The sequence below is a fragment of the Stigmatopora nigra genome, chromosome 8 (genome assembly GCF_051989575.1).
Source record: "Stigmatopora nigra isolate UIUO_SnigA chromosome 8, RoL_Snig_1.1, whole genome shotgun sequence".
Taxonomy (NCBI): Eukaryota; Metazoa; Chordata; class Actinopteri; order Syngnathiformes; family Syngnathidae; genus Stigmatopora; species Stigmatopora nigra.
In genome coordinates, this window is record NC_135515.1 from 13,129,645 (window position 1) to 13,157,638 (window position 27,994).

General features: G+C 39.4%; 2 protein-coding genes and 1 long non-coding RNA gene across 5 annotated transcripts in view; 2 read left to right on the top strand and 1 right to left on the bottom strand.

Moving 5' to 3' along the window:
- The first annotated feature begins 175 nt into the window (after positions 1 to 175).
- relt (RELT TNF receptor) lies at positions 176 to 20,017 on the top strand. The gene is made up of 11 exons (XM_077722644.1): positions 176 to 415; positions 7,063 to 7,142; positions 7,309 to 7,401; positions 9,500 to 9,684; positions 9,992 to 10,047; positions 10,136 to 10,393; positions 15,000 to 15,068; positions 15,187 to 15,265; positions 17,219 to 17,602; positions 17,705 to 17,833; positions 18,336 to 20,017. The coding sequence occupies exons 2-11, from the start codon at positions 7,068 to 7,070 to the stop codon at positions 18,337 to 18,339; spliced, it is 1,332 nt and encodes a 443-aa protein (XP_077578770.1). The 5' UTR covers positions 176 to 415; positions 7,063 to 7,067; the 3' UTR covers positions 18,340 to 20,017.
- On the bottom strand, positions 19,154 to 27,928 carry LOC144200465 (uncharacterized). The gene is made up of 4 exons (XR_013327114.1): positions 27,397 to 27,928; positions 23,387 to 23,472; positions 22,333 to 22,415; positions 19,154 to 20,623 (listed from the first exon to the last, which is right to left on the bottom strand). It is a non-coding gene; the product is annotated as an uncharacterized LOC144200465 (long non-coding RNA).
- Positions 27,182 to 27,994, top strand: part of fchsd2 (FCH and double SH3 domains 2) — a 64,969-nt gene continuing 64,156 nt past the window's right edge. Inside the window, exon 1 of one of the 3 annotated variants that reach the window (XM_077722643.1) lies at positions 27,182 to 27,818. In XM_077722643.1, coding sequence (XP_077578769.1) covers positions 27,798 to 27,818 — 21 coding nt within the window. In that variant the 5' untranslated portion in view covers positions 27,182 to 27,797. The remainder of the gene's footprint in view (positions 27,819 to 27,994) is intronic. The other 2 variants (XM_077722639.1, XM_077722641.1) reach the window with 2 other exon arrangements.

Consider the following 27,994-nt stretch of genomic DNA (forward strand, 5'->3'; position numbering starts at 1 on the left):
GGCATTGTCACTTAAAAAGGGCATTCCATAAATTATTCACTGCCAAAGACAAAACGTGACGGATGATCGATTTAAATTGGCAGAGGGGAAGAAACCACAAACGTTGTCATAAACTGTGACGTTGGGCTACGCTCGTGTTTCTCTCTGTCTCTCTACGTCTCTTTCTCTCTCTCCCTCTCTCTCGCTCTCTCCCTCTCTCGCTCTCTCTCTCGCTCTCTCCCCCTGTCCCCCTGTCCCTCTGTCCCTCCCTCATACAAACACAAGAGCAAAACGCGCGGCTGGGAAGGAAGAACCGAATTCAACCGGCTTTGTGCCTTTCTACTCACCACTTCCAACTACGGAAACTTTCTTCGGCATTTCTAGTCTTGTCGTTGTCGGAACTCTCAACTTTCTCCACTTAAATTCATCCAAGCCGGTAAGTGTGAGAACTTAAGAGCTGTAACTCCTCATTTCGGTTTGGACTTTTCCTTTGTAATAATACATGTACAATACGCTGGCTAAATTTCTGTTTGGATGCTTTTCTGAGACGCAAAGATGGGAAGTGGTCTGCTTTCTAATTTGATGTACAAGGAAACTCGACAAGAGAACAACATTTCTATCTATAGTTGAGCATAATGGGGTTTCGTTAGTTGTGGTGGCGAAGTGCTTGTGTTTCCCAATGCAAATGGTGGCTCAATAGGCTTATGAAAGTTTTTTTTCTACAAAATATTGACGTATTGGGCGACCCGGCGGGTGAGTGGTTAGCGCATTGGCCTCACAGTGGGGGGCCTGGGTCAAATCCAGGTCGGTCTTCCTTTGTGGAGTAGCATAGTCTGCCCGTGCCTGCATGGGTTTTCTCCGGGCACTCTGGTTTCCTCCCATATTCCAAATACATGCATGGTAGGCTGATTGGACACTCTAAATTGCCCCTAGGTATGAGTGTGAGTGTGAATGGTTGTCCGTCTCTTGGTGCTCTGCGATTGGCTGTCCACCAACTCAGGCCCAGATTCAGCTGAGATATGCTCCAGCACCCCGCGACCCCAGTGAGGTTAAAGTGGTTCCGAAAATGAGATAAGATGAAATGTTGACACGTTGTTTTGTCTCTGATCATGTCATTTCCAACGGCGTGAATATAATCCTTCAATTCAAATTTATCCTCTCGGCTCCAAGACTTCAAACTGATCTGTTTTCTGTATTTCACTCAATACATTTGCACTTCATCAATGCTCATTACAAATGGGAGGGAATCCATCAAATTTGGCTCTTTTTTGGACCATTAGATGGGACGTTCTAACTTCTAATATTATTTTTTGGCATGTCACTGGTTTGCTGGTGGCATTGACTCCTAATATCCATCCAATCGGTTTGGACTGGGATATCTGAAAGGTAATTACATATCCCTGCTAGATCTCCTAGTTTTAATGGTGTTTCAATTTATCGTTGTAAATGGGAGCAAATTACCTAATCTATTTAGAATTTACAGTAACTCAGTGAACCATTCCTATAGTACTACCAATGAAAATAAAAACAAAAGATATAAATTTACAGGTAAGACACTGAGTGAGTTATAAATATATTCTCTCTCGTGTGCTCTCTCTCTATCTAAATCCTCTATCTTCTCCCTCTCTCTCTCTTTCTCTCATTCTCAGAGCCTTCCTTACTTGGTCTACTTCATTCTTGTATGATTAATGATTTGAGTGAATACAAACAACTGCACTCACATACTTTTACCAGAAAAATGCTAGATGTTTGAAAGGGCAATATATTTCTCCCTCCCATCTATACACAAATTACTATTTCTGAGAATGTGTGCGTGTGTGTATGAGTCTGTGATGTCTGGGTGAAATGGAGAAAAAACATGAGTCCGATTAGAATGCGGTTTTCACCAAAAGTTGCCAAATTTACGCCTCTCGGGATGCACGGCGGCCGATTTGCGAAATTGGGTTCCAGTTTTTCAGAAAATGGATATTGGTACTAGGAGTTGCATTTTTCGAAAAAGTGCAAGTTAGGGCCACTTTTTTGGGTGCTTGCGAAACCTTCAGATCAAAACTACTCTGTTTTGTAAAAGCACCATGAAGAGGACAACATTGCACGATTTTCCAGGTTTTCCATGTTTTTGGAATGTGGGAGGAAACTGGAGTACCCGGAGGAAATGAGGATAACACACGACCACTTGCCATCGAGTAGTATATATAACTTGTATTAGCGATCACCTCGCCATTTGCAATGACTACGAGGGAAAAAAAACACTGAAAAAATGCAACGCTCCGTCCAGTGCTCGCAGAGACATTACAAAGAGGGAGTTGCGACCACAGAGACATTACACGAGGGGATTGCGGGGAGACAGTGCCCATGATATTCTTATGAGCAGCCTGTTGCATCCGCTGGCTGCTCGTATATCAAAATGTGTCTCGTATCTCAAGATAAATATCTGCCCGAAATTTTAGTCGTATCTCTTGTATGTCGGGCCATTTGTATGTCGAGGTACCACTGTACACGTTTGCTGTGCCATGCGTGTAACTGAAAATTTCCTTTCTCATCGAATCCATTTTTCAAAATAGAATTTTTATAGCACAACAACTGTCTTTTGGTTGTAAAGAAGCTTCGCCGGGCCGCCTGCTTGTAGTCATAGTTTAAGAGTATTGTAATAAAAGGTCTCACATTTTTCATAAAAATCTGACTCCCGCAGTGATTAAAGTTACTATGAAATGCTACAACTAAGTGACTTTAAAATGTTAACATACAACGTTGTGGATACAAATTCATCCCCTAAGAATTGTCAGAAAAGGCTTGATAAAGAGATCAGATTCTAATTAGTCTTATTTTTGCAACTGCCTATTTTGCAACCAATCTGCTCATTGTCTTTGTACCGGTAGTATTTCTTTCATGCAAATGAGTGACTATAGATACAAAAATGATTCCAGTTATGAAATTCCCCCAAGAAGTAAAAGTATTTTCCTTATCCTTTATTTTATTTTGAAAATATTGTTGCTGGTGCATTGATTCTCACTTTAGAATTTCGGCTGTCATATAATCGCTCTCATTCTATCTTAAATAATGACAATAAAAACATACATCTCATCTCATCTTCCGGTTATCCGAAGTTGGGTTTCAGGGCAGCAACTTCAGCAATGAAGCCCAGAATTCCCTCTCCCCAGCCACTTCATCCAGCTCTACAGGGAGTATCGCAAGGGGATACCCGGGCCAGCCGGGAGACATAGTCTCCCCTGCATGTCGGCCCCGCCGCCTCCTCCCAGTGGGACGTGCCTGGGGGAGGCGTCCAGGGGGCATCCTGATCAGATGCCCGAGCCAACTCATCTGCCTCCTCTCGATCCGGAGGAGCATCGGCTCTACTCCAAGCCCCCTCCCAGATGACGGAGCTTCTCACCTTATGTCTAAGGGAGAGTCCGTACATCCTGCGGAGGAGACTCATTTCATCCCCTTGTATCTGGGATCTCGTTCTTTCGGTTACTACCCACAGTCTAGTCACCAAAATTGCTAATTTGTGTTGCGGTATGTATATTTTTGACCCGGCAGATTTTATCACTTTTTTCTGTTCACCCATAATAAAGTCATAAAAGAACCAAACTTCATGAAGGTTTTTTTTGTGACAAAGAAGTATCGGTTTCAATCACTCTTATCAGAGAAAAATCAGAGTTGTAGAAATTACTGGAAATATCAAGAGATCCATGACATTATGTTCTTCACAAATGTATGTAAACTTTTAACCACAACTGTACCCAGGCGAAATTTAGGGTGTTCAACCAGTCCAAACTGCATGTTTTGAGGATGTGGGAGGAAACCGGAGTATCCAGAAAAAACCCCACATGTCAAATATTTGCCATGCGATTTAGGTCTGATGAACAAGGAAAAGACACATTGGAAACTGTTAATCGTCTGCCAGCTGATCTTGCCAGCAACAGAGAACAATGCTGGTCTGGGTCAATCTCTTTGTGACAAGGCACAAGTCACTGATTGTGTGTATGTGTGCATGTCATGTATTATTGCAAAGGATACACTCATTCCCTCGTGCTTGTGGTGATAGAGACCTGAGCCTGTTACAAAACAACTGCTGAGCAATGACAACGAAACCAACAAAGCATGAGATTGAACCTTTTGCCTAATGCAGCATCTTTTTCCCGTAAAATATATTCAGTCCAACTCAAATACTTTATTTAAGTTCAATCAAAGTATACAAGTTCCTTTTAATTATAAAAAGAAAATAGAAAAGAAGGCATGATTTCATTCAAAATGCCCCCTCCACCTGTCAAATAGCTGGCCATTTTTATAAATGTGTAGGATTGTACATGTCGTGGTAATAGAAAATAATTAAGTACTAAGCTGTTTCTGAAGGCTTGCTATCTACATCAATTAAACCCAAATAGAGAACTGATACATTCTTGAACTGGGTGGCCTGGTGCCTGAATGGTTAGCGTGTCGGCCTCAAAGTTTTGAGGTCCTGGGATCAAATCCAGGTCAGTCCATCTACGTGGGTTTCCTCCGAATACTCCGGTTTCCTCCCACGTTCCAAAGACATGCATGGTAGGTTGCTGGTTGGACACTCTAAATTGCCCCTAAGTATGAGGTTGAGCTTGAATGGTTGTCTGTCTCCTCGTACTTTGCAATCGGCTGATCATTGATTCATGGTGCTCCCCACCTCGTGCCCGAAAGTCAGCTAGGACAGGCTCTAGCACCCCCACAACCCTGGTGAGGATAAAGCGGTTAAGAAAATGAATGGACATTATTGAACCTGTACAATTAAGTTATGGGTTCTTCGACATTTGTTGTCATTGTTAAGTTCCTCGCAGTCCTTCTTTTATGATGAAGACTTAGTAAAGGAACAAAGATTTCCACCCTTTTAATGAGAAACCCAACATCTTTACCCTCTGCCAACAACTTAAATCCTCACTCCTTTGATTGAATTTACCAACTTTTACAATCTGTAGCATTCCACTACTGATTTGAATAGACTTTAAAAGCCTGTCAATTCTACTAGGACCTTCGTAAAGATCCATGTCGATTGGGGCAGTATCTCAAATGTGTGAATGTTATGTAAACTGTCAGTGAAGGGTGGCATCTCTGAAGGTGTGTGTCAGAGGTTATTTACAGTACATTTCCACTGAGCCATGCACATGGAATTTGCTTTTGGCATTTTCTCGTTTGTAAAACTCCATATTCTAAGTTAGCCGTATTAGTTTTTTCCAGTTCTGCCTTGACAATTTGTAACAATTTGGGATTTCTTCACAATGTGTTTACTAAGCAACAGTGTAATTTCTAGGTCAGGAGCGAGTGTGCTGTTTCCTCCTATTGTGATTTTTACTTCCCTCATCAATTTTAGAGCTTTTCATCAATTTCCTCTATTTGCTGTTATGATGGTGCAATTTTATATCGTGAGGTTCAATTTCACTTGAGTCAACTTTGTTACAGATTAACTACAATTGACTCAGACAGGCATGATCTGTAATTTTGCGTTCGGGTTAGGAGTTAGGGTTATTATATCCATCAAAAGGAACAGGTGAGGACTATTTCTTTTGCTATTTTGTTGTCTGTACTTTCATTGAAACATGTATTCCTTTCTTAGGTGTATACTCATACTTAATTTTTCATTATGGTATGCATCAAAAGGAACAAGTGAGGACTCTTTTGCTTTCAAGCAATCTTGTCTGTACTTGCATTGTAACTATAATGTCAATTTAATTTTTTGTCTGAGGTTTTTCTCAACATTCATCTGGTGGAGATTCATTTTCAAATTAATTGGTGGTAAAAACAGACTTATTGATTATAGGAAGTACTGTACGGGGCGGCCGAGTGGAGCGAGTGGTTAGGGCGTCGGCCTCACAGCTCTGGAATCCTGGGTTCAAATCCAGGTCACGTCCACCTGTGTGGAGTTTGCATGTTCTCCCCGGTCAGCGTGGGTTTCCTCCGAGTACTCCGACATTCCAAATACATGCATGGCAGGCTGATTGGACACTAAATTGCCCCTAGATATGGGTGTGAATGTGCATGGTTGTCCGTCTCCTTGTGCCCTGCGATTGGCTGGCAACCGATTCAGGGTGCCCCCTGCTTCTGGCCCGTAGTCAGCTGAGATAAGCTCCGGGCAACCTTAATGTGTTCCAGGACTGAGCTTGTATGTCAATGTACTCGTGTCTCAAATTAACTTTTCCCATACAAATGAAATAAATACAAGTTAATTGATTCCCACCCTCTGAAAAAACACCAAAACGGGATATTAGAATGGAAAAACATGTTTTATTATTTATAATTGACCACCTACTCAACGTAACAAATACCTATCTAGTGGTTATGATCTTCTATACTAAAATGGGACATTACTCAGTGCAGACAATCGAGAGCGAGAAAGGACAGGAGAGAGACTTGACCGACGCGCTGGTGACGTAAAAAAACTTTAAATTTAACTTAAATTAATTTAGATGACTATACCCACACTTAAGAATATGTTTTAATCTTATGTTACTCCAAATTTATAGCTTCTAGTGCAATAACAAAACAATGGGGTTAATGTATTTCACACTTCTCCATGCCTCAGAACCAGTGGCTGAATCATATATTATATTTTGTCCATTAATACTTATCAAATAACTCCAAATTGTCTTTTGGTCGCCGGTCAAATGTACTTAGATATTAAACAGTACTTAGATATTAAACAGTACTTAGATAATAAACAGTACTTAGATATTAAACAGTACTTAGATATTATACTCTCTCTCTCTCTCTCTCTCTCTCTCTCTCTCTCTCTCTCTCTCTCTTAGTTATTAAACTCTCTCATGAATATAATTTTGAGAGCTTGTTTCAACAGTAAACTCTGTCACCATTTGACCGGTGACCAAAAGAGCGGGGACCAAAAGAACGGCGACCAAACGTCCGAGCACCCTGTCTTCCGCCATTTTCCTAGGGCAGGTGGAAGACAAAAGAGTGGCTTCTGCTTTCAAGTTTTATCATGAATTTTCTCCTTTTTAGGAACTTTTTTTTTCCAGAAAAAAATGTGTGATGCAGTCAATCCGCGAAAATTGAAGCCGCGATATTCGAGGGATTACTGTACTATTCATATATTTTTTTCTACAGATCATATGTTCATACAAGAATACATTGAAGAAGATGAAGAACCACCTTTGCTGCCCAGCTCTTGTACTTCTCATGGTAATGTTTTACATTTTCTTAAAATAATCAGAAAAACTATTTGTTTTGTGATGCTATTTCCTATCAATAATTTATAAGTTGCATGATGTGGCACGAGTTGACCTGTTTGTCATCAGATTTAGTCACCTACTTGAATGAATGTTTATGTACATGAGTTTCTTTCTATTTCAGATTTTTGGCTGTCGTGGGACTGTAGCAGTGCAGTGTCAGTGGGAAGAAAGGTGCACGTGTCTTGAATGCCCTGCCGGCCAAGAACCTTCAAAAGTGAGTCAGACCTCTTTTTGTCAAAAGAAAAAATAGCAAACAGACGTTACATTGCAAGATCAGCTTTTTCCCTTCGTTTGCTTTCCTGCCGTCCTGATACTGGCCGTGGTTTCCAATCCATGTTGTAGTGAGCCAAATTGTGAAAAGTGGCCTTCGCACACAACAGTTCAGTTATTTAATAGGAGAAAAATAATGTGCCTTTTGGAAATGTTTTTCCTCAGCAATTCCCTTTTGACAGCAGGTCTTGAATAACTGAATGTTCATAACAAAGCTATGTGAAAATCGTAGGGCATAAGGAGACAGGCAACCAACCACTCACGCTCACATTTATACCTTAGGGCATAGGTGGGCAAACCGGTCCTCGAGGGCTGCTTTGGATGCAGGTTTTTGTTCCAACCGATCCAACACAGTTCCACCAATGAAATTTCTGCTGAAACAAGAAGCACCTGACGGCAATCCACTGATTGATCTTCAAAGATACCAGATTGGTGGAAAGGTTTCCTCTTATAGGTGGAAACAAAAACTGGCACCCACTGCAGCCCTTTATGGAATAGGTTTCCCACACCTTATCAATGGCAATTTAGAGTATTTAACCAGCCTACCCTGCATGTTTTGAAGATGTGGGAGGAAACCGGTGTACCCAGAGAAACACATGCAAGCCCAGTGAGAACATGTAAACTTTACACAGTAAGGACCAACCTGGAATTGAACCCTCAACCCCAGAACTGTGAGGCTGATATGCTAAACACTCCGTCATTGGGCCGCCATAACATATTCAATAAGACATAAGTATTTTTCTATAGACAAATGGTGTTATTTTTTTTCACTTCTCAAATAACGTGGGGTATTTTAGGTTAATCATAAGAACTGCAAGGAATAATCTACTGTTTGAGATCTGGCTTTTGTAACCAAGACAATGAGAGCAAAGATATTTTGCATAGTTGTGGGTCTGCAGTTTTTTATTCATTCATCTTCCATAACTCGCATCTTTGTAAGGGTTATGGGGTTTGCTGCCGTTAGTCGTTGGTAACACAAAGAGACATCCGCGCTGACAATAATACCACCACCAGCAGAAATCAAGGAAATGCATGCTCACACCGAAGTCAGGCGAGTCAACTGCTACACCACAAGGCATGGTTAATGTCACTTAATCTTTGTTTTTCCATCATGATCGCTTTCAACAGTAAAGTGGCAACAGCCGATGTGTTAAATGAGTGATCTTATTGATAATTTTGATATTAGATATTTAGATATTGATGCTCTTACATTGTCAATGCAATTACAAACTCACTCTCTCTCTGTCTCATGATTATAATTTTAAGAGCGAGAGATTACCTGGTTGATCGCTTTCAACAGTGAACTCTCTGTCTCTCTCTCTCATGATTATAATTTGACAGCGAGCGAACCTGGCGACCAAACGTCCGGTAGACGTCACGTCCGTTAGACGTCACGTCGGTTAGACGTCACGTCGGTTAGACGTCACGTCGGTTAGACGTCACGTCCGTTGGACGTCACGTGACGTCCGTTCGACGAGACGTCCGTTCGACGAAATGTCCGTTCGACGAACTGTCCGGGGACCAAACTCCGGAACCAAACATCTGGGGACCAAACCTCCGGGAACCAAACTCAAACTATTGGCCAGTTAGATTACATTTTCTTACGCATTTTAGGGAATTTATATAAAGTCCTCGTAGGCAATCGCTGTTGCATCGATGTTTCATCAAACGTTATCTAATTTTAAATTGTGTTTAAATACGTGTGTACATTTTTTCTCAGCTGCCAAACATTTACCTCAGCCACCACTAACTTCGCTTTGCTTTACATTATGCCTTCCAGAAGATGTCTTTGCATGTCTTAATAGATCATTTTCTTCTCCTTTGTCTTTCTTTGACAAATTTAAATAAAAAAATTGTATAGTTTCATCATTTTTAAAAGGTTTATGGATTAAGGCATTTACATGTAAAATGTGACTTTACCCATGAAAAATTCAAGTAGCAAAACCACTTCTGAAAAAAGTGGAGATATCACTGTATATGAGTTTTCTAAATCAGGAATGTGCTTGTAGGTACATGATATTTGCTGTTTTCTCTCTTAACAGCCTTGTGAGCATATACAGAGTCGAGCAGAGGAAGTGCATTGTCGATCCTGCCAGACAAGAACCTTTTCCGACTCATTTAACTCAGAATTGTGTCATCCACACGCTTCCTGCAAGATCCGTGGGCGAAAACTTCTTGTTGCGGGTTCTGTAAACTCTGATGCAGTGTGTGGAGACTGTCTGCCTGGGTAATAACCGCAAGTCTTTGTCTAGATTTGTTTCAATTTATTATCTGGGTATGCATTTGTTCATTCATTTGGCGTCATAACACTAGTGTGATCTTTTGTGATGTCATTTTTGAAAAATTCTCACAATGCATCATGGTAGTTTGTGGTTTGATGGCCAGCAAATTGCATCTTAATTGTGTTGTTTTGTTTAATTGAAAGTAAATAATGTCACTTAACACAGTTGAAAAGAAACCACAGAAGTAATATTACTTTTTTATTTTTTGTTGCAATAATCTTTTGTCACATATTCAATTTTTTTTGTCAACAGATTTAACATTAAACCTGTAGTCGAAAATGCTTCAGACAAAACTCCCTGCGTAAAAAGTAAGCCTGTTTATTCATTCTATTTTTGAATACAATAACAAATCTCCCAAATTGAAACATTTGTAATTGAAGTCTTTCTCCCTCCCAGTGAGTGTGCATATGATCAGAAGATTGCGAACAGTGGGCCATGGCTTGGCAAGTGGTCCTGGGGGGCCAGTCAATGACACAGTTGTGCGCAGTACTGAGGAGAAGACAGCCGAGTATGCTGTTTTTGCCTTGGTGCCTATTTTCTGTGTGATGGGCCTGCTGGGTATTGTGATTTGCAACCTGTTGAAAAAGAAAGGATGCCGCTGCAATGCAGAAAAGGATGCGCTTGATGCAGAAGCTGCCCCATCTGAGAGAGAAGGTAAGAAGTGACAGAAATTGCCTTAAAAGCTAGGGAGTGAGTGAAACGAAAGAATTACATTTGGTATGTCAGTAAACAACCAGCGGGTTTGTATATTAATCATGACTTACTTCCCAAACTAAATACAGTGGGGCAAATAAGTATTTGGTCAACCACCATATGTGCAAGTTACTCTTCTAGAAAAGATTAGAGAGACCTGTAATTGTCAAAAGGGGTTCTAAGCAAGCCAATAACTCATCTAATCAAACAAGTTCCCCAACAAGGCACATCTAATAAAGTTAATTGTACAAAATGTTTAGTTTTTGTACTATGTACAATAAACCCACATTTCCTACATCAACCATGAGAGACAGAATGTGGAAAAAAAACAGAAAATCACATTCTTTGATTTTTAAAGAATGTATTTGCAAATCATGGTGAAAAATAAGTATTTGGTCAATACCAAAGGTTCCTCTCAATATTCTGTTATGTACCCTTTGTCGGCAATAACGGAGGCCAAATATTTTCTGTAACTCTTCACAAGCTTTTCACACACTGTTGCTGGTACTTTGGCCCATTCCTCCATGCAGATCTCTAGAGCAGTGATGTTTTGGGGCTGTCATTGGGCAACACAGACTTTCAACTCCCTCCACATATTTTCATTGGGGTTGAGATCTGGAGATTGGCTAGGCCACTCCAGGACCTAGAAATGCTTCTTACGAAGCCACTTCTTTGTTGGCCTGGCTGTGTTTGTTATCATTGTCATGCTGAAAGACCCAGCCATGTCTCTCAGCTTCAATGTCCTTGCTGATGGAAGATTTTCACTCAATCGCTCGATACATGGCTCCTTTCATTCTCTCCTTCACATAGATCAGTCATCCTTGTCCTTTTGCTGGAAAACATCCCCAAAGCATGATGTTTCCACCCCGATGCTTCACAATGGGTAGGGTGTTCTTCGAATGCAATTCAGTATTCTTTCTCCTAAAATTACTAGGATGGCGGCGTGCACGGGTGCAGCGGCTCAATGCTCTCCAAACACGAGAACCTGTGTTTCTACCAAAATGTTCTATTTTGGTTTCATCCCACCAAAGCACATTCACCCAGTCCTCTTCTGGATCATCCAAATGCTGTCTAGCGAACCGCGAGGTGTACTAGCTTCAGCAGGGGGACAGTCCCTGGCGACGCATTGTGTTACTGATAGTAAGCCTTTGTTACTGTGGTCCCAGCTCTCTGTAGGTCATTCACTAGATCCCCATGTGGTTCTGGGATTTTTGCTCACCATTTTTTGGTATCATTTTGACGCCACGTGGTGAGATCTTGCATGGAGGGAGATTATCAGTGGTCTTATATGTCTTCCATTTTCTTATAATTGCTCCCACAGTTAATTTCTTTAAACCAAGCATTTTACCTATTGCAGAGTCAGTCTTCCCAGCCGGGGGCAGGTCTACAATTTTGTCTGTTGTGTCCTTCGACAGCTCTTTGGTCTTGGCCACAGTGGAGTTTGGAGTGTGAAAGACAGGTTGTGGACAGGTGTCTTTTATACCGATAATGAGTTGAAACAGAATGTATTAAAACAAGTGGATATGAGTGGAGACCTCGTTAGAAGAAGTTAGACCTCTGACAGCCAAAAATCGTGCTTGTTTGTACAAACAAATATGGTTTTATGATTTTTTTCCCCACATTCTGTCTCATGGTTGAGGTTTAACCATGTTTGCAATTACATGCCTGTCTAATCTTTTCAAGTAGGAGAATTTGCACAATTGGTGGTTGACTAAATACTTATTTGCCCCACTGTATATATTCCTTTTAAAGGCCATCTATTGCCTGCCATGTATTTTTATTTCCACGTATTCCAAGCACAAAATGTATTTCTATGTTGAAAATTTCCCATTATAAAAGCAGAGGAAAAACATTCCCATCAACTCACCAGGGAATCCGAAAGAAAACAACGCGTGTAAAACAAGTTCACAGGAAGGCAAAGGAGTAATGGCAGGGCCTGGAATTCTTTTTTTTTTGGGCCAAAATTTAATTTTTCTCACCAAGTAAATCAATTTTAATTTTGGGTCCAAAGAACGAATTAACTTTAATTTTAGCCGTAAAAGCAATTATTGAAAATTATAGCGATATATTACGTTTACAAAAGAAAATCGGGGTTTAAAAAAGTGTTTTCGCGATATACTGCATGTTTAGCGCCTTTACAATCTGTAAACATCGAAACTTGACATCAGTTTCTGGTAGTTATAGTCGTCTGCCCACTAAACATTAAATGAGTTTCATACCGCATGCAGGGTTGTAGTCCCAAAGTTCTCATTACAAATCAAGAAGAAAATTGCTTTATTTGGATTTGCGATTGTGGATTTACAAGATAAAATCAGTTAATTAATAAAAGAAAAAAAATTGGGAGACCTTCCAAAGGAGCATTTGATGAAACGATACGGGAGACAAACCCATGAACCCGCATGCAAACTCAGCATTTGACCATGCGCGCATGGAGAAATGCTCGCGCTGTGCGAGTAAGCGTGCAGGTCTGTGTCTTGAGTGTTTTTCTGCACGCATGCATTTGCAAATTGCTCGCCAGCTACAGAGAATAGCAGTGTAACATCCACAAAAAGGAAAGGAAAATGTGATTTTAACTCAAGAGTCTCGCATGTATTACCTTGCTTTAGTGCAAAGCAGTAACATGGACCATGGTTAGTTGACGTGCAAGTGTAAACAGATTTGCTAAGCTGAGCTGCTTCATGTCTATCACCTGGTGCCGCAAGCTGCGACATCTGTTGAGCTATACATTTGTTTTTTACAAAGACGTCAGAGCCAGAACACAGCTGCTCTCGACAAATGTCTGCTATACAATCAGACGGGATCCAGAGAGCTGACTTCTCCCTTTGACAACATTCATATCAAGGAATTATTGACATTGACTGAGATATCCAGCTACATAATGATCCTGAAATGATATTATAATCATGACTCCCACGGAAATATTGTCCTTGTGGGCTCGAAGGATGAATTGGTTGATAGGGTAACAATTCATCTTGAGTGCCTTGCATGTCATCAAGCTTTAGAGTTGCAAGGTAGCTAGGACTAAATAATTTTAGATTTGTGTGTGTTGATGAAGGGCCAAAGCCTAAAATATGAGTTGCTGTCATCCTCTTGTGAGAAACGTATTTGTAAAACTTCACTTTTGCCTGAACTAAAAGCAAACTTGGTAAGCTTGTTCCGTCTATTTCTTGTAGCTTATATTGCATTCAGAAACACGTCAACCACTTCTCACATGAACATGACACACAACCCTACCCTCGTATTCTTGTCCAGCTGGATCAATAATTCAATTAGATGGTAACCTCATGTATATGGCTCCTCTTTCATCCCCATTTCAAACGCTTTTCCTGTGCTGTGGGGCTGTTTTGCATCTGATCTGTCATTGAGAAAAGAACTAATGTGTGGAAGGCATCTAAAGCTTTAAAATACAGATTTGTTTTGGCTGTTTTCATTGGTCTGCTAAAGTGAGTAGCGCTGCACAGGATTAATTTGAATATATACTCATTGAATTAAAATAGGGGGCCCAGTGAGGGAGTGGTTAGCACGTCGGCATGAAAGTTCTCGCGGTTGACCGACCTTTTCACCCTATCTCTAAGGGAGAATCCAGACGCCCTGCCGAGGAAACACTTTTCGGCCACTTGTATTTGGGGTCTTGTTCTTTTGGTCAAAACCCACAGCTCGTGACAATAGATGAGTGTGGGAACTTAGATTGACCGGTCAATACGGAGCTTCTCATTTTGGCTCAGCTCCTTCTTCACAACGTCGAACCGATGCAAGAGTCCGCATCACTGCAGACGGCGCATCTCCCGTTCCATTCTTCCCTCACTCGGAAATAAGATACTCTTCCACCTGGGGAAGGACCTGATCCCTGACCCAGAGAGTGTATGCCACCTTTTTTCGACAGAAGACTATGGTCTTAGATTTCGGGGTGCCAATTCTCATCCTGACCGCTTCACTCGACTGCAAATTGTTCTAGGGAGAGTTGGAGATCACGGCTTGTTGATGCCAACAGAACCACATCATCTACAAAAAGCCAAGATGCAATTCTGAAGCCACCAACAGGACCCCCTTACAGGGTGCCTAGATATTCTGTCCATAATAGTTAGGAGACGGAAAGCCTGGGACACTCAGTCCCGTACCTAGGGGTAATTTTAGAGTGTCCAATCAGCCTACAATGCAACTTTTTGGGATGTGGGAGGAAAACAGAGTACTCAGAGAAAACCCACACAGGCCAAGGGAGATAATGCAAATTCAATTAGGAGCTGTGAGGCCGACGCGCGAACCCCTCATCCGCCGGGCCGCCTGTGTGTGTGTGTGTGTGTGTGTGTGTGTAATGTGTGTGTCTGTGTAAGTGTGTGTGTGAGTGTGTCTGTGTGTTTCTCTGTGTGTTTGTCTGGTGTGTGTGTGAGTGCGTGCGTGCGCGGGTGTGGATAGGTTGATTTTTTGTTTAACGGCAAAAAGAATCAAAATTGCTCAAAAATTTCAAATATTCATGCATTTAGACACAATTGTAATATGCAGCAGTTGAAAGTATTTTACCAATAGTGACGAAGTCTTTATTAAAATCTGCATCTTACTCATGTTTTAGGTATTAATTATGCTGACGTGAATGAAGACACTATTGGTGTTCTTGTCCGCCTGATAACTGAGAAAAAAGGTAAACGATTTTCTTTAAGGAGTCTTCCTTTTATTTCACTATTGAATCGTTTGCCTTGAGGTTTTTCATTTTGAGTGCAATATCAATAATTGTTATTATTATTCACTATTAATTCCAGAAAATGCTGCTGCATTAGAAGAACTACTGCAGGAGTATAAGCGCAAAGAGATGGTGTTGAACAAAGTCTCATCAGTCAGGTATGTATCCACACAAAAATGGATATTATCAACTAAAAAAACCAAGGAAAAATTGAGCACAGATTGGATGGTTTCTGAAATTATTTTGTTTTCCTCTGCAACAGTAAAAAAAAAAACCAAGCCTCCTTACTGTATTTAACTTATATACTTGTGCAATAAAACCAGAACGGTTATTATTGTCATTTTTAATCAACAGAAATAAAACCGGTCGATAAAATTAAGCTGTAATTACACCACCTGAATCCAAACCAACTGATGCTACGTGCACACTAGTTTCCGACTGACATTCAGGTGAAAAAGATGTTGAGGAACAGCCAATCATTTCGCAGGGATAGTGGTAGAACGGCACACACAAAGCATGAAAGCGAACGGACTATAACACATTCAAAATGAGAGGAAAATTAATAGATCTAGGACAACATTGGGCTACCCATTAAAAAATCCAGGTGAAGTCCTCCCTGCCATGTACTATATCTGTACTTATGAATGCATGTAAGGCACACTGAGAGCAAACACAATTGACTGAAACTCGGCCCCGCTCTCAGATTGCATTGTTCAATGCCCCAAGCCTGCAGGTAATGTTCAAGAAGACAACTGGCACGTCTTTTTACAGACGTCTTTCCTCATCTCTGTATTCATGGTTTTCTCTATTGACAGCTTGTCCTTGAACAAGCCTCAGAGTCAACATGATATTATTTCTCTCTTTAACGTAAATCCAGTACATCCCAAAAGAGGTTATTGATTGACTAACATAAAGGAAAATGTCAAGGGAAGCCAATAAGAGAAATTCTGACAGGGTGTGACGGGTTTTACTAGTTCGGCTCTTCTAAACACAGTTACTGAAGGCATTTATTTCTTCTTTTTTTTAAAGGCCTTTCAATACCTCTCCACAGACTTCCTTAACCCATTTAAACCACTATCCTCATTTGAGGATAGCATATAATTCTTTTCTTATTTGATATAAAGGAGTTTCCCCATTTTATTACAATTATTCTGAAAATGTTTAAAAAATCAAAAAAATATTACCTATCATTAAAGTGGGTTATGGTTTATCCAACTTTTTTGTTTTATTTGAAATAGCCATATTTAAGATATATATATATATATATATATATATATATATATATATATATATATATATATATATATATATATATATATATATATATATATATATATATATATATATATATATATATATATATATATATATATATATATATATATATATATATATATATATATATATATATATATATATATATATATATATATATATATATATATATATATATATATATATATATATATATATATACATATGCATATATATATATATATATATATATATATATACATATATGCATATGTATATGCATATATATATATATATATATATATATATATATATATATATATATATATATATATATATATATATATATATATATATATATATATATATATATATATATATATATATATATATATATATATATATATATATATATATATATATATATATATATATATATATATATATATATATATATATATATATATATATATATATATATATATATATATATATATATATATATATATATATATATATATATATATATATATATATATATATATATATATATATATATATATATATATATATATATATATATATATATATATATATATAATATAATATCAAACCGTACCTACTTACAAGGAACTATCTTTTGTTTTGTCAATTTTCAACACATTTTGTCACCATGCAACCATGCAATATAAGAGATGCTTTATTCCAAAATGTAAGAAAAATACATTTGTAACTTTTGTAGAAAGAAAACGAAAATTTAGTATGCGTAAAATGTGCAGCTGCAAATACATAGCATTAATTGATTTAAAAAAAAACAAAAATAAATGTTGTGATACTTCTTCAACTCTTCCATTTAGGTTCCCAATGCTGTCTCCCCTGTCCTCATTCTGCACCCTTCCCCGGCTGTGCCCCCATCAATCGCACCTCCACACTATCAGCGGGCTCTCTGGATTAGGACTAAATTATGGCTACTGTTGCTCCCGATGTGCCCAAAAGAAATGGCCCACTCTACTCATCCCCCCACTGGATTCCATTAAAGATCCCTGTATACCCCCACAGACCCTTATTCTTTCCTCACTGAAAATGTCCACTGAACAGAAGAGGGCCCCCCAGCTCTCAAGAATGTCTGTTAATACTCAGTGTACGCAACCTGTGGTCCCAAATTTGGTGCAGGAGAACAAGGAGGGCAATGAAGCAAAGGAATTGACCGAAGGGGGGCTGAAAATTCTTTCTGTGGGAAGGTGAGATTTGTTGCTGCCACACAAAAAATAACTAATCATTTATTCCATAATGGAGCAATTTAATATGATATAATATCTGAAAGCATGTTTTTTTCAAACCAGATTTCAAGTGGCTCAGATCCCTGAATACAAATCAGTTACAGAGGGTCCAAGGGTACCAACCCAGGATCAACGGAAATCTTTTTTTGGTGGGATTCAGTTTTCACCATCTTCATTAGCAAGACTCATTAGGTATGACTATGATTGCCATCCTGGTCACTTTTTCCCCTCAATGTGCTCATTGTGTTTTCATAACGCTTAGGAATTTAATGTCTGTGTTGCACCCTGCATTTTCATATTGCTTGGAACACAGGGAGAAATAATCACACAGTGATCAGTTGTTGTCTTCAATCCAACTTTTACTGTAATGACTAAAAATCTCCTGTGCCTCAACCTATGTGCATCCAGACATTAATAATCGAATACCGATAGACTTTAACATATCACTCTTGCTATTTGGATGAAGGCATCACTAATCGAACACTGATAACCATCCAATCCAAAACTAGTTTTACATCAGACATGCAATCATTAATAACTTATACACTTTAGCCTATAACATCTGCAACCAATATTTTAAGCACTTATATATTCCATATTACAAATGTATGAACTTGATAAACTCCCATGCTTGAATATGCTATGTGTCAAAGTATCCCCAAACCTCCAAACTATGACACGAGCTATGTTTCAGGTGACTGAAGATACTACATGACAATACTACCTCTGAAAAGGGAGACCACTAATTCAAGCTTGCAGCACATCAACGTTTAACTACGCTGTCCAACTGCTGCAAAAGAGTGTTTCGTGAGGAGCAAAATCAAACAGAAAACGAACAGCCTGAACTAATCCAAAGATAAAATGAGGTTAAGTACTTAATTGGAATAGTGAGGTTTACACTTTTAGATTAGCAGCTGTCATTCCTCTGCACTTTAAGAGTAGGTGGGAGGAAGAACCCAACACAGTACTCATAAACTTGGGCAAATGGGAGAAAGAATACATTAGGTTACTCAATTAAACTCGCCTGGTTATGCATTAGGCTCGCTTTCTTGTCTGGGTAAAGGTAGACCAACCCTATAATTAAGAAGATTGTATGTGTAAAAAGGTAAACATTCATATCATATAGTGTGCAGATGACCAGCTGGCAGGTTTAAACGACAACAACAGTACTTAGGTCATTCCAGAATTGGTGGTCTTTTACATCCATATCAAATTTTAAATAATTCATTCATTCATTTTCCGAACCGCTTATCCTCACAAGGGTCGCAAACGGTCCTGGAGCCTATCCCAACTAATTATAGGCACAAGGTGTGAGACACCCTGAATTGGTGGCCAACTAATCGCAGGGCACAAGCAGATGGACAACCTATGGCACTCACACTCATACCCTGAGGCAATCTATAGTGGTCACCCAGCCTACCATGCATGTTTTTGGGATCTGGAACTGGAGTACCTGGAGAGAACCCACACAAGCCCAGGAGAATATGCAGTTAGGACCAGCCTGGGATCGAACCCACGACCCCAGAACTGTGCATCCAGCGCAAAAAACTACCCCTCCACTGGGCTGCCTTATTATGAATGACAAATTTCCTCCAATACTTGAATGACCAACATTTCGATTGGATTGGATAACTTTATTCATCCCGTATTCAGGAAATTTCGTTGTCACACAACATTTGTTTGCAAATTCAATTTTTGAAGCATTGCACGAGTGAATCACGAGAAAAAACAGCATTTTTGTACTACCAAATGAAAAAATGCTGTGTGACAGTATTAAACGTATTTTTATATCATATATTTTACTTAACTGCACATACATCACTGCTTACAAATAAAAATGTTAAATAATCAGTTGTAACAATCAGTTAATCATTCCTAATTCAAAAAATCGTACGACTTATATTTTTTAAAAAAGAGCAATGTGTATATTTAAGTGGTAAATGAAAAAGTTTGGCCTCGTGACTTTTTAACATCTAATTTTACAGCTAACGATTTCATTTTCAAGGTAAATTTTACAAAAATATCAAAGACGGCCTAACATTTTCACACCACTGTATTTGCAAAGTTGTTAACTTATTTCAACTCCTAACTTATTTTTTACATAATCAAAAGAACACCACATACTCTATATTAATGAAATATGTTATATGAGGTTTTATTGGTTTTAGCTGATAACTAAAAGGCACTTTCAATGTTTTTATTCATTGTTGCAAAAAATATCACAACACATTAAAAGATTGGAATATGAAGCTCATACTTTCTATCTTGGTTGTGTTCAATCCGAAATTGTTGCTGGACATTACAAATGCATCTCGATGTCACCTTTTTGGTTAATGTATATTATTTTTGTTGAAATAAAAAGAGGGATTTTTTAAATGCTTGTTTTTCTTTTAAAAAAGTGTTTATATAAAGATCTTAATGCGTTTCACAAAGAATGTAGCAGTGACATTAAAAAAGACAATAATAAATTCAAAGTAAAATGAGCAAATTGAATGATTGGTCAAAAGTAAAGACTGTTGATAATAACCCTGGTAAATTTTAAATTATTGATTTAATGAATAAAAGGAGCAAGTAGATGTAATAATGCTAGGCCTGGGTGATATGATAAAAATTGTTATGATAAAAACAGTTATGAGTCGATACCTGCGAGAGGTTTTTGGCACACGAGAAACATGGCGACCACATTTCTTTTCTTGTCCTAATACGCTATTGAACAAGGACATGGCACTGTTAAGAGGATTTCCAAATTTAATGGATCCGACCATGTCTCCTTGACCCGTTGTTGGAAACTAGGTGCCATATTGAAGATCTGCAGATATCTGAAAGGATGATCACATTCTTCATGGTCATCCTTGTAGTTGTCCGCTGCCTCTTCTTCACTACCCAATGGGCTCATATCAACGAGGTCCTCATCAGATTCTGAGTGGCTCTCGAGCAGTATGTTGATGTCCACTCGTGATGCTAGCTTCACAGCCGTATCTACTGCGTAAAAATGTTATACATAAAATAAAAATCGCAATGAACTGAAGCCGCAAAGTGGTGGATTATCACGTTTTGTTTAAATGTTTTTTGTAGAAGGATAAACATGATACAAACATTCTTAACATTTTCCAAAACTCAAAGAAGAGTAAATATAATTTCAACATTTCTGTCAACAAAGCTTTGCGTCTTAGCCTGCAACACACGTTTCTACCAGCAGGGCGGAATGCTAAGCAAGTGGCTGTTGTATTTCTTGTACTGAATTGTTTGCATTCATACCCAATGTGGAAGGATTGCCTGAATGTTTGCATTGTAGTGAGAAATTGTCAAATGAGAAAATGAGTAATGTGGAAATTAATGTTTTGTAGGTTAGGTATGGAATATTTGCAGCCGAATACTTAGGTGGGAATGAGAGAAAAAGTCTGATGGCATTACTTCTGGAGGAATTGGAGAAGAATATAAAAAATTATTTCAGTTGTGGATTGCATCTCCAAGCAAAGTTTTGTTGCAACCCAGGAGATAATAAAGTGTGCAAAACCGTTCACAAATGACAAATGGATTTGATTGCAGATTTGCTCACAAAGCCATTTTCCAGACTGACTTTTTCAGAAAAAAATGGACATCATTAAGAATGGGTGGTCAACTCCTAAGCTAGGAAGCCTGTTACAACAGGGAAAAGGGTTTGTTTGCCACTTTACGTTCGCTAACTACGAGCGCTATCCTCTGCTTCACGGGCTCCGGGGAACACACGTGTAATCTGTACAACAGAGTAATTGAAAACTTCTTGAGGAAAGAAAGGAGGATGGATTTTGTGTTTAAATAAAAAAATGGGTGAGTAAAATGTCTTTTCCGAAATAATATTTCAATTTTTTAGGTTATTATTGATTCTTCTTTATATGTTTCACAACTGTAGCTGATTTAAAGGTTTTACAGCCATAAAAAACTGATTGAGGGTTGGATTGTTTCACATACAGCACTACTGAAGGCCCGGGTGTGAAATGCACGGCCCGCCACTGTTAGAAAGACATGCAATGCGTTCATTACTACTTGCACTGTAGTCTGGGAATCTGAAACCAGCTTTTTTTAATGGTTTGGCATTGTCGTTATCTAGTGGCAAAGGTGTACCGTTGTCCGAGGGTTTGGGCCAGGCTGCTTGTTTCAAGAACAAAGATTTTGTTTGTTTTGTACGTACTTCATCAAAAGTGGCAATTGTAAAAGTTGCAAAAACTATTTTGGCACACTAATACAAAAATAACCATACAATAAATTACATTTTATATATCCTAAAAAGAGGCAATTAACAATATTTTCCTCTTTGATTTATTTAAAATAGCTTAATCAATCATTCACACATTAAAAAATTACATTTTAATAAGTAACAGCTAAATTAAAAGTTATTGTGACATTTTGTCATTAAAAAACTTACAAACGATTCAATGTAAATGAATTCAATAACAAAATCTTGCAAATCTTCATTTTAATTTGATAAATTATTAATAATAATGGAAAGCAAAAACTCCCACAGCAGTTATCGCCTTCTTGTCAGTGTCACATTAAAGTAAAAGGTGAGGACTAGTGTTTTTGGTATTTTTAGGAAAAGCTGTAATTTCCCCCCATTTTATCGCAGGAATGTACATTAACAAATTTAGATCAACTTTTTTCCACAACTGTTCCTTTGAAAAAGACTGAATCTAACTGTAATCTTCACTCACTGTGAGGGTTCTACATGAAATCGTTCACTCTCATCTCTTCCTCTGATGAACCTTCACTTCCTGATGAGAATACTTTGTGCATCCTGCCCAGCAAAGAAGTAAAAGATTGGATCAATACAGCTGTTGGCACTAGCAATTGGTCGGGTCACCTTATGAGCAATACTGGATGCTTTTACTAAGCTACAGCTGACCTGGAAAAACTAAATGTCACTGTTATACTTTTGTTGTTGTTTTTAAACATCAAATGGGATTTTCCAGAAGTGTATTTTATCCTCACTTGTGCAGGATTGACCTGTCTCAGGTATCGGAAGCAATAATAAAGACTCCTGGTCGGTGGAATGGCATGAAACAAACCAAGATCACAGTCAGCACAATGATGATCATCTTCACAGATTTCTGCTTGGTGCGCAAGCCCCCTCCCAGACCCTGTGTCGATCTATCACCATCCCAACTGGGCTGCAGAAGCTTCCGCACCATCTAGCCATAGCATATTAATAGCACCATGAAGGGTAACGCGAACATGAACACCGACACGGCTGAGCTATACACCAAGAACTCATCGAAGAACTCTGGGCTGGTTGTGTCATAACAAATCCTCTCTGTGGCCACATCCCTGACCAAGGACAAACTTTTGTTGTGTTCAATCATTGATTGGCTTGCTCCCATTACTACCTATCAATTATTACAGTAATACCTTGACATAAATGTGCCCCAAACGTCCGGTTACCAAACGTTCGGCGACCAAACGTCCGGCCAGGGTGCCCTAACATACGAGAAATTTGAGATACGTGGAAAATTCCAAGCAAATATTTGCCTTGAGATAAGACACAATTTTGATAAACAAGCATACGAGACGGCCAGGTGGCCGAAATGTTAGAGGCTGCTTATGATAACCGCACACTCTTTCTTGCCCCATCTCCCTCGTGTAAAGATATCTGCGAGCACTGGGCAGAGGGTTGCATTTTTTTCATCTTTTCTTTTGCGTTACTCAGTGCAGAATTAAGGGAAACACAATGGGTCCAAAGCAACCGGGTGCAATGAGGGGTCAACATACCTGAGAGATCTGCAATTCCAAATTCTGTAGACCTAGTTTTTGGTCTTTGTGGAGCTCATTTGAATTGAACCCGGTCGAGCTGGGACCTGCCTTTGCAAAGACCATGAAGCTGTTATTTACATTAAGGATAACTAAAACACAACAGTTAATGGTAATTTTCTAAATGGTATAAACTCCAAGAAAAAAATATATACTCGTACAGGACAATTAGTAGTCATGTTTCTATAATGTTCTTTGCGGCTGAACAAATGCAAGCAAATTCATGAAAATTAAAGGACAATAACATAAATGTAGAATTCAAATAGCAACTCCAACAACATTTTCTTCACAACAAAAATGTTGTTATAATGAACGAAGAAAGGTGAGAAAGATCATTTAATCTGTGCCCAAACTATTTTTGTTAATGATTTAAAGCCCATTATTCTTGACCTGGTGGCCCGGTGAACAAGTGATTAGCACGCGGTCTCACAGTTCTGGGGTTGAGGGCAATTTTCCCTCTAAACTGCGCGCGTACACAATTGCGCATTACTCTCGTCTTCTACGCGCAGCAGCAATCACATGTCACGCACAAAATAAAATCAACTTTTTTTCTCCCCCTTTTCCTATGATGGTACGGTTACGCGGCAGTCAGTGGCAGTAGCTCTGTCTATCCACTCTTATGTTTTCTCGTGTTGTGCAGCCCTTCTCTCTTTTTTTAATTACATTTTAATATTTCTTAATACATTCCTTTTTACTTTACTGGGCAAATAGGAGAACACGCGGTGACATCGGGTGAGAACTGTCTAAATCAGGCATGTCCAAAGTCCGGCCCGTGGGCCAATTAAGGCCCGTGGACAAATTCTTACCGGCCCCTGGCCTCTATCATGAAATCAATAATACACGGCCCGCCAGCACTGTTGACCACAGTATAAAATAAATGTGTACAAAAAGCTATTTTTCACTTCACCAGAAGATGGCAGTAGCCCTGTGGCCGCACTCTGGCCGCCGTGACCCTTGCGTCATTGTTTCAGCCCAGCCCATTTCTAACATGTAAACAAAAAAAGGGAAGTTGACCGCGAGGGCCGCCGCTTCCAGGACAAGTGGAAATTTGAGCATTTTTTCACTGAAATACGAAACAACTGTGTCTGCCTAATTTGCCAAGAGACTGTGGCTGTTTTCAAGGAATTCAACATTAAGAGGCACTACCAGACGAAACATGCTAGGTACGACAAGCTAACTGGGAACGAACGCGGTGAAAAAGTGAAGCAACTGGAAGCTGTTTTAACGGCACAGCAAAGCTTTTTCACAAGAGCCCGTGAGTCAAATGAAAATGCCACAAAGGCAAGCTACGAAGTGGCAACGCTAATTGCAAAGCACTGCAAACCTTTCAGTGACGGTGAATTTATTAAAGACTGTGTAATGAAAATGGTTGAGAAAATTTGTCCCGCGAAGAAGCAAGAGTTTGCCAATATTTGCCTGGCTCGTAATACTGTGGCACGGACAATTGAAGACGTTTCATTAGATATTAAGAGACAGTTAGAGGCTAAAGGAACTGAGTTTGACTTTTTCTCGTTAGCGTGCGATGAAGACCTGGACTACATACTGCAGTCAAGATCCCAGTATCACCCTTCACATTAGTGCAGGCAAGATATTTGTTAAGTCCTCTGAGTTGAATAAATTCTTAAATCTCAGTTCATTATTTTTTTTGTGATGGTCAAAATCACAGTTTGAATATGCAGTGATCATTGTTTTGTTTTCAGCACTGTTCCTACAGTGAGCATATAATAGTGAATAATATGTGATGTTTCACATGAACTTAGATATCCTTGATAGTTTTCTTAATTTTTTGTGGTTTGTGATTTCGGTAAAAACCTAAATGTAAAAAAAATGTAAAAGTAAAAGTATGCCATTTGTAATTAAAAAAAATCCCAAAAAGTTAATTTGCATTTAATGTTAATGGTTCAAAGAATGTCAGGCTAAAAGTCGGCCCGCACACATTTTCACCTTACCAAATCTGGCCCTCTTTGCAAAAAGTTTGGACACCCCTGGTCTAAATCTACTGTGCGTGTGGGCGCGTGCGTGCGTGTGTGTCTAGTATGTATGATCGTTTGTCTTCAACCTACACAATGGACTATAAATGGAAATTAGCCCTCGGCTACAATCCTACACATATAGGTTCATTAACATGAATATAAATATGTTATAATAAATCAAAGCAAAATGGAAAAATATTGCATATAAATGGAAACTTGACTATCTCAAGTGACACGTTCAGCAAAAAAGTAAGGTAAAATTTAAGTCGGATTTGTGCATATTCTAATGGCATTTATGAAGATGTTTTATTCATATACTTTTTCATTCATTTTCTGAACTGCTTCATCCATGCACTTTATCACTCGTGGGGTGCTGGAGCTTATCCCTGCTGATTTTGGGCCAGGGCCGGGGGACACCTTGTATCGGTGGCCAGCCGATCGCAGGGCACAAGTAGACGGACAGCTATTCAATTTTAGAGTGTCAAATGAGCCTACAATGCATCTTTTTTGGGATGTGGGAGGAAAACAGAGTACCCAGCGAAAACCCACGCAGGCCCCGGGAGAATATGTAAATTAAACACAGGTGGACTGACCTGGATTTGAACCCACGATCCCAGAACTATGAGGCCGATGTGCAAACCACACATCCGCCGGGCCGCCCATTCATAGATATTAATCATTACATTTTATTATTACTAAATCATTTATGTGTAGTAGACATGCACCTGCTTATGGCAGGTGTGATACGGGTGTGTCCATAGCGAGCAATGATGATGTTGCTCACATTGGTTCTCAGTGTGCTAAGGGAGGTTGTCTTTCTGCCCAGACAAACAAAAAATTAGAGAGTAGTGCGCAATTGCGAATGCGCACAGCTTAGAGGGAACATTGGGCGTGAATGGTTGTTTGTTTCCTTCTGCCCTGGGATTGACTGGCCACCAATTCAGGGTGTCCCCTGCCTCTGGCCTGAAGTCAGCTAGGATAGGCTCCAGCACCCCCATGACACTAGTGGGGAGAAAGCGTTTCAGTTAATTAGATGAGATGAGACGAAGTCACACGAATCAGGCACTCACTGCTGGCTGGTTGGTCCTAAGAAAAGTGCCCAAAAAGGGGGCTTCTGGTCAGATGGTTTCACCTGGTGGCGTAGTGGTGTAGTGTCCACTCGCCTGACTTCTGTGCAGGCAGGCGAGGCCTCGATTGCCTCTGTGTGTTTGTCTTTACTGCTGACTGGGAACCAATTCTACGGTGTAAAGTCTGCCTTTCGAAGTCAGCTGGGGTAGGCTCCAGCAACCCCCGCAATCCTTACGAGGATGCACGGGGTGGAAGATGAATAAATGAAAAATCAGATTGTCACGCTCTGTCTCAACCACCAAGAAGAACAACTCTATCACGCAATTTCAAAATAAAATACAGGATACTACAAGAGGTTTGTGGACTTCCGGCTTATCCTCAGCGGGCATAAGTAGTAGTATTCGAATTTTCCAGATTGCCGACTCGCCAACCACTCGCTCACCTCGTCCGTTATTTTGATTAAATAATTAGAAATATATACTTTTTAGATATTTTTAAGTACTTGATTTATTTGTGATATCTATTATTTAGAAATATTAAATATTGTTGTAAATGTGAAAATAATCATATTAGGTTTTTAAAATTGTTGTTTGCTCAATGACACAAAATGTTTGACGCTAGAGCCGCTTTACAAAGGGCGGGCCATAGATTAATCGATTTATCTGAGCTCGATCGTGATCCCTTGTTGCCATGCAGCTCTCTGCCTCTGCGGCACGGAGTCAAACTGTACTGGTCAGAGCCACTGGCTGCACTAGTGTCCACTGACTTTAGTGGCCTGAAAGGAGTAAGGGCGCTTTGACTACTTGGAACACAGTTTAGTCTGATCTGGGTGTGGTGAAGTCAGAGTGTGAAAGGCCGAAAATGAGCAATTCGGAATAAAAAAAATATTTTCAGTGTTTTTTTTCGCCAGTCCCAAACCGGATGCTTTACCTTATGTCGCCGCATAGGGGAGCCATTGCCCTCAGCCGTCGATGGGGTTCCCTGTTGTTTTTCACCTTTACCCCCCTCTGCCTTTTCCGCTCCCCTCCCTTTCTCAGATCAGTTCAGTCAGTATACTGTACTCCCCAGCCATCCAGCAGTGGCAGCAAGCAACACAAAAGTCCACATACTCTCCTCGCAGCCCCACTTTCCGCTTGATATAAATTATCAACCCGTTAAACATCAATCATGGCCACCGGAGTAAAAATCTAACTGCTCCGTCTTTCCTCCCTGTCGCGTGGATGGGAGGATTACTGTCAGCTTTTTATGGTCGTAGGAGGACGAAATAGCAGCACTCTTTTGGATTACAATACATTTTACAGGGAAAATACCATTCATGTCAATACTCCAAAATGCAGCCGCCGCCGAGGAAGGTAAGTGATTTCCACAGCCCGTTATTGATGTTATTTTAAGACCGAGTCAGACAATGACGAATGGAAAACAATGTACAGTAGTAACACAATTAATTGTCCAGGTAACCACACAAAGCACACTGTTCGAAAGGGCAAACATTATAATGAAAGGGCCACTTTGCTTATATTAGTGGACT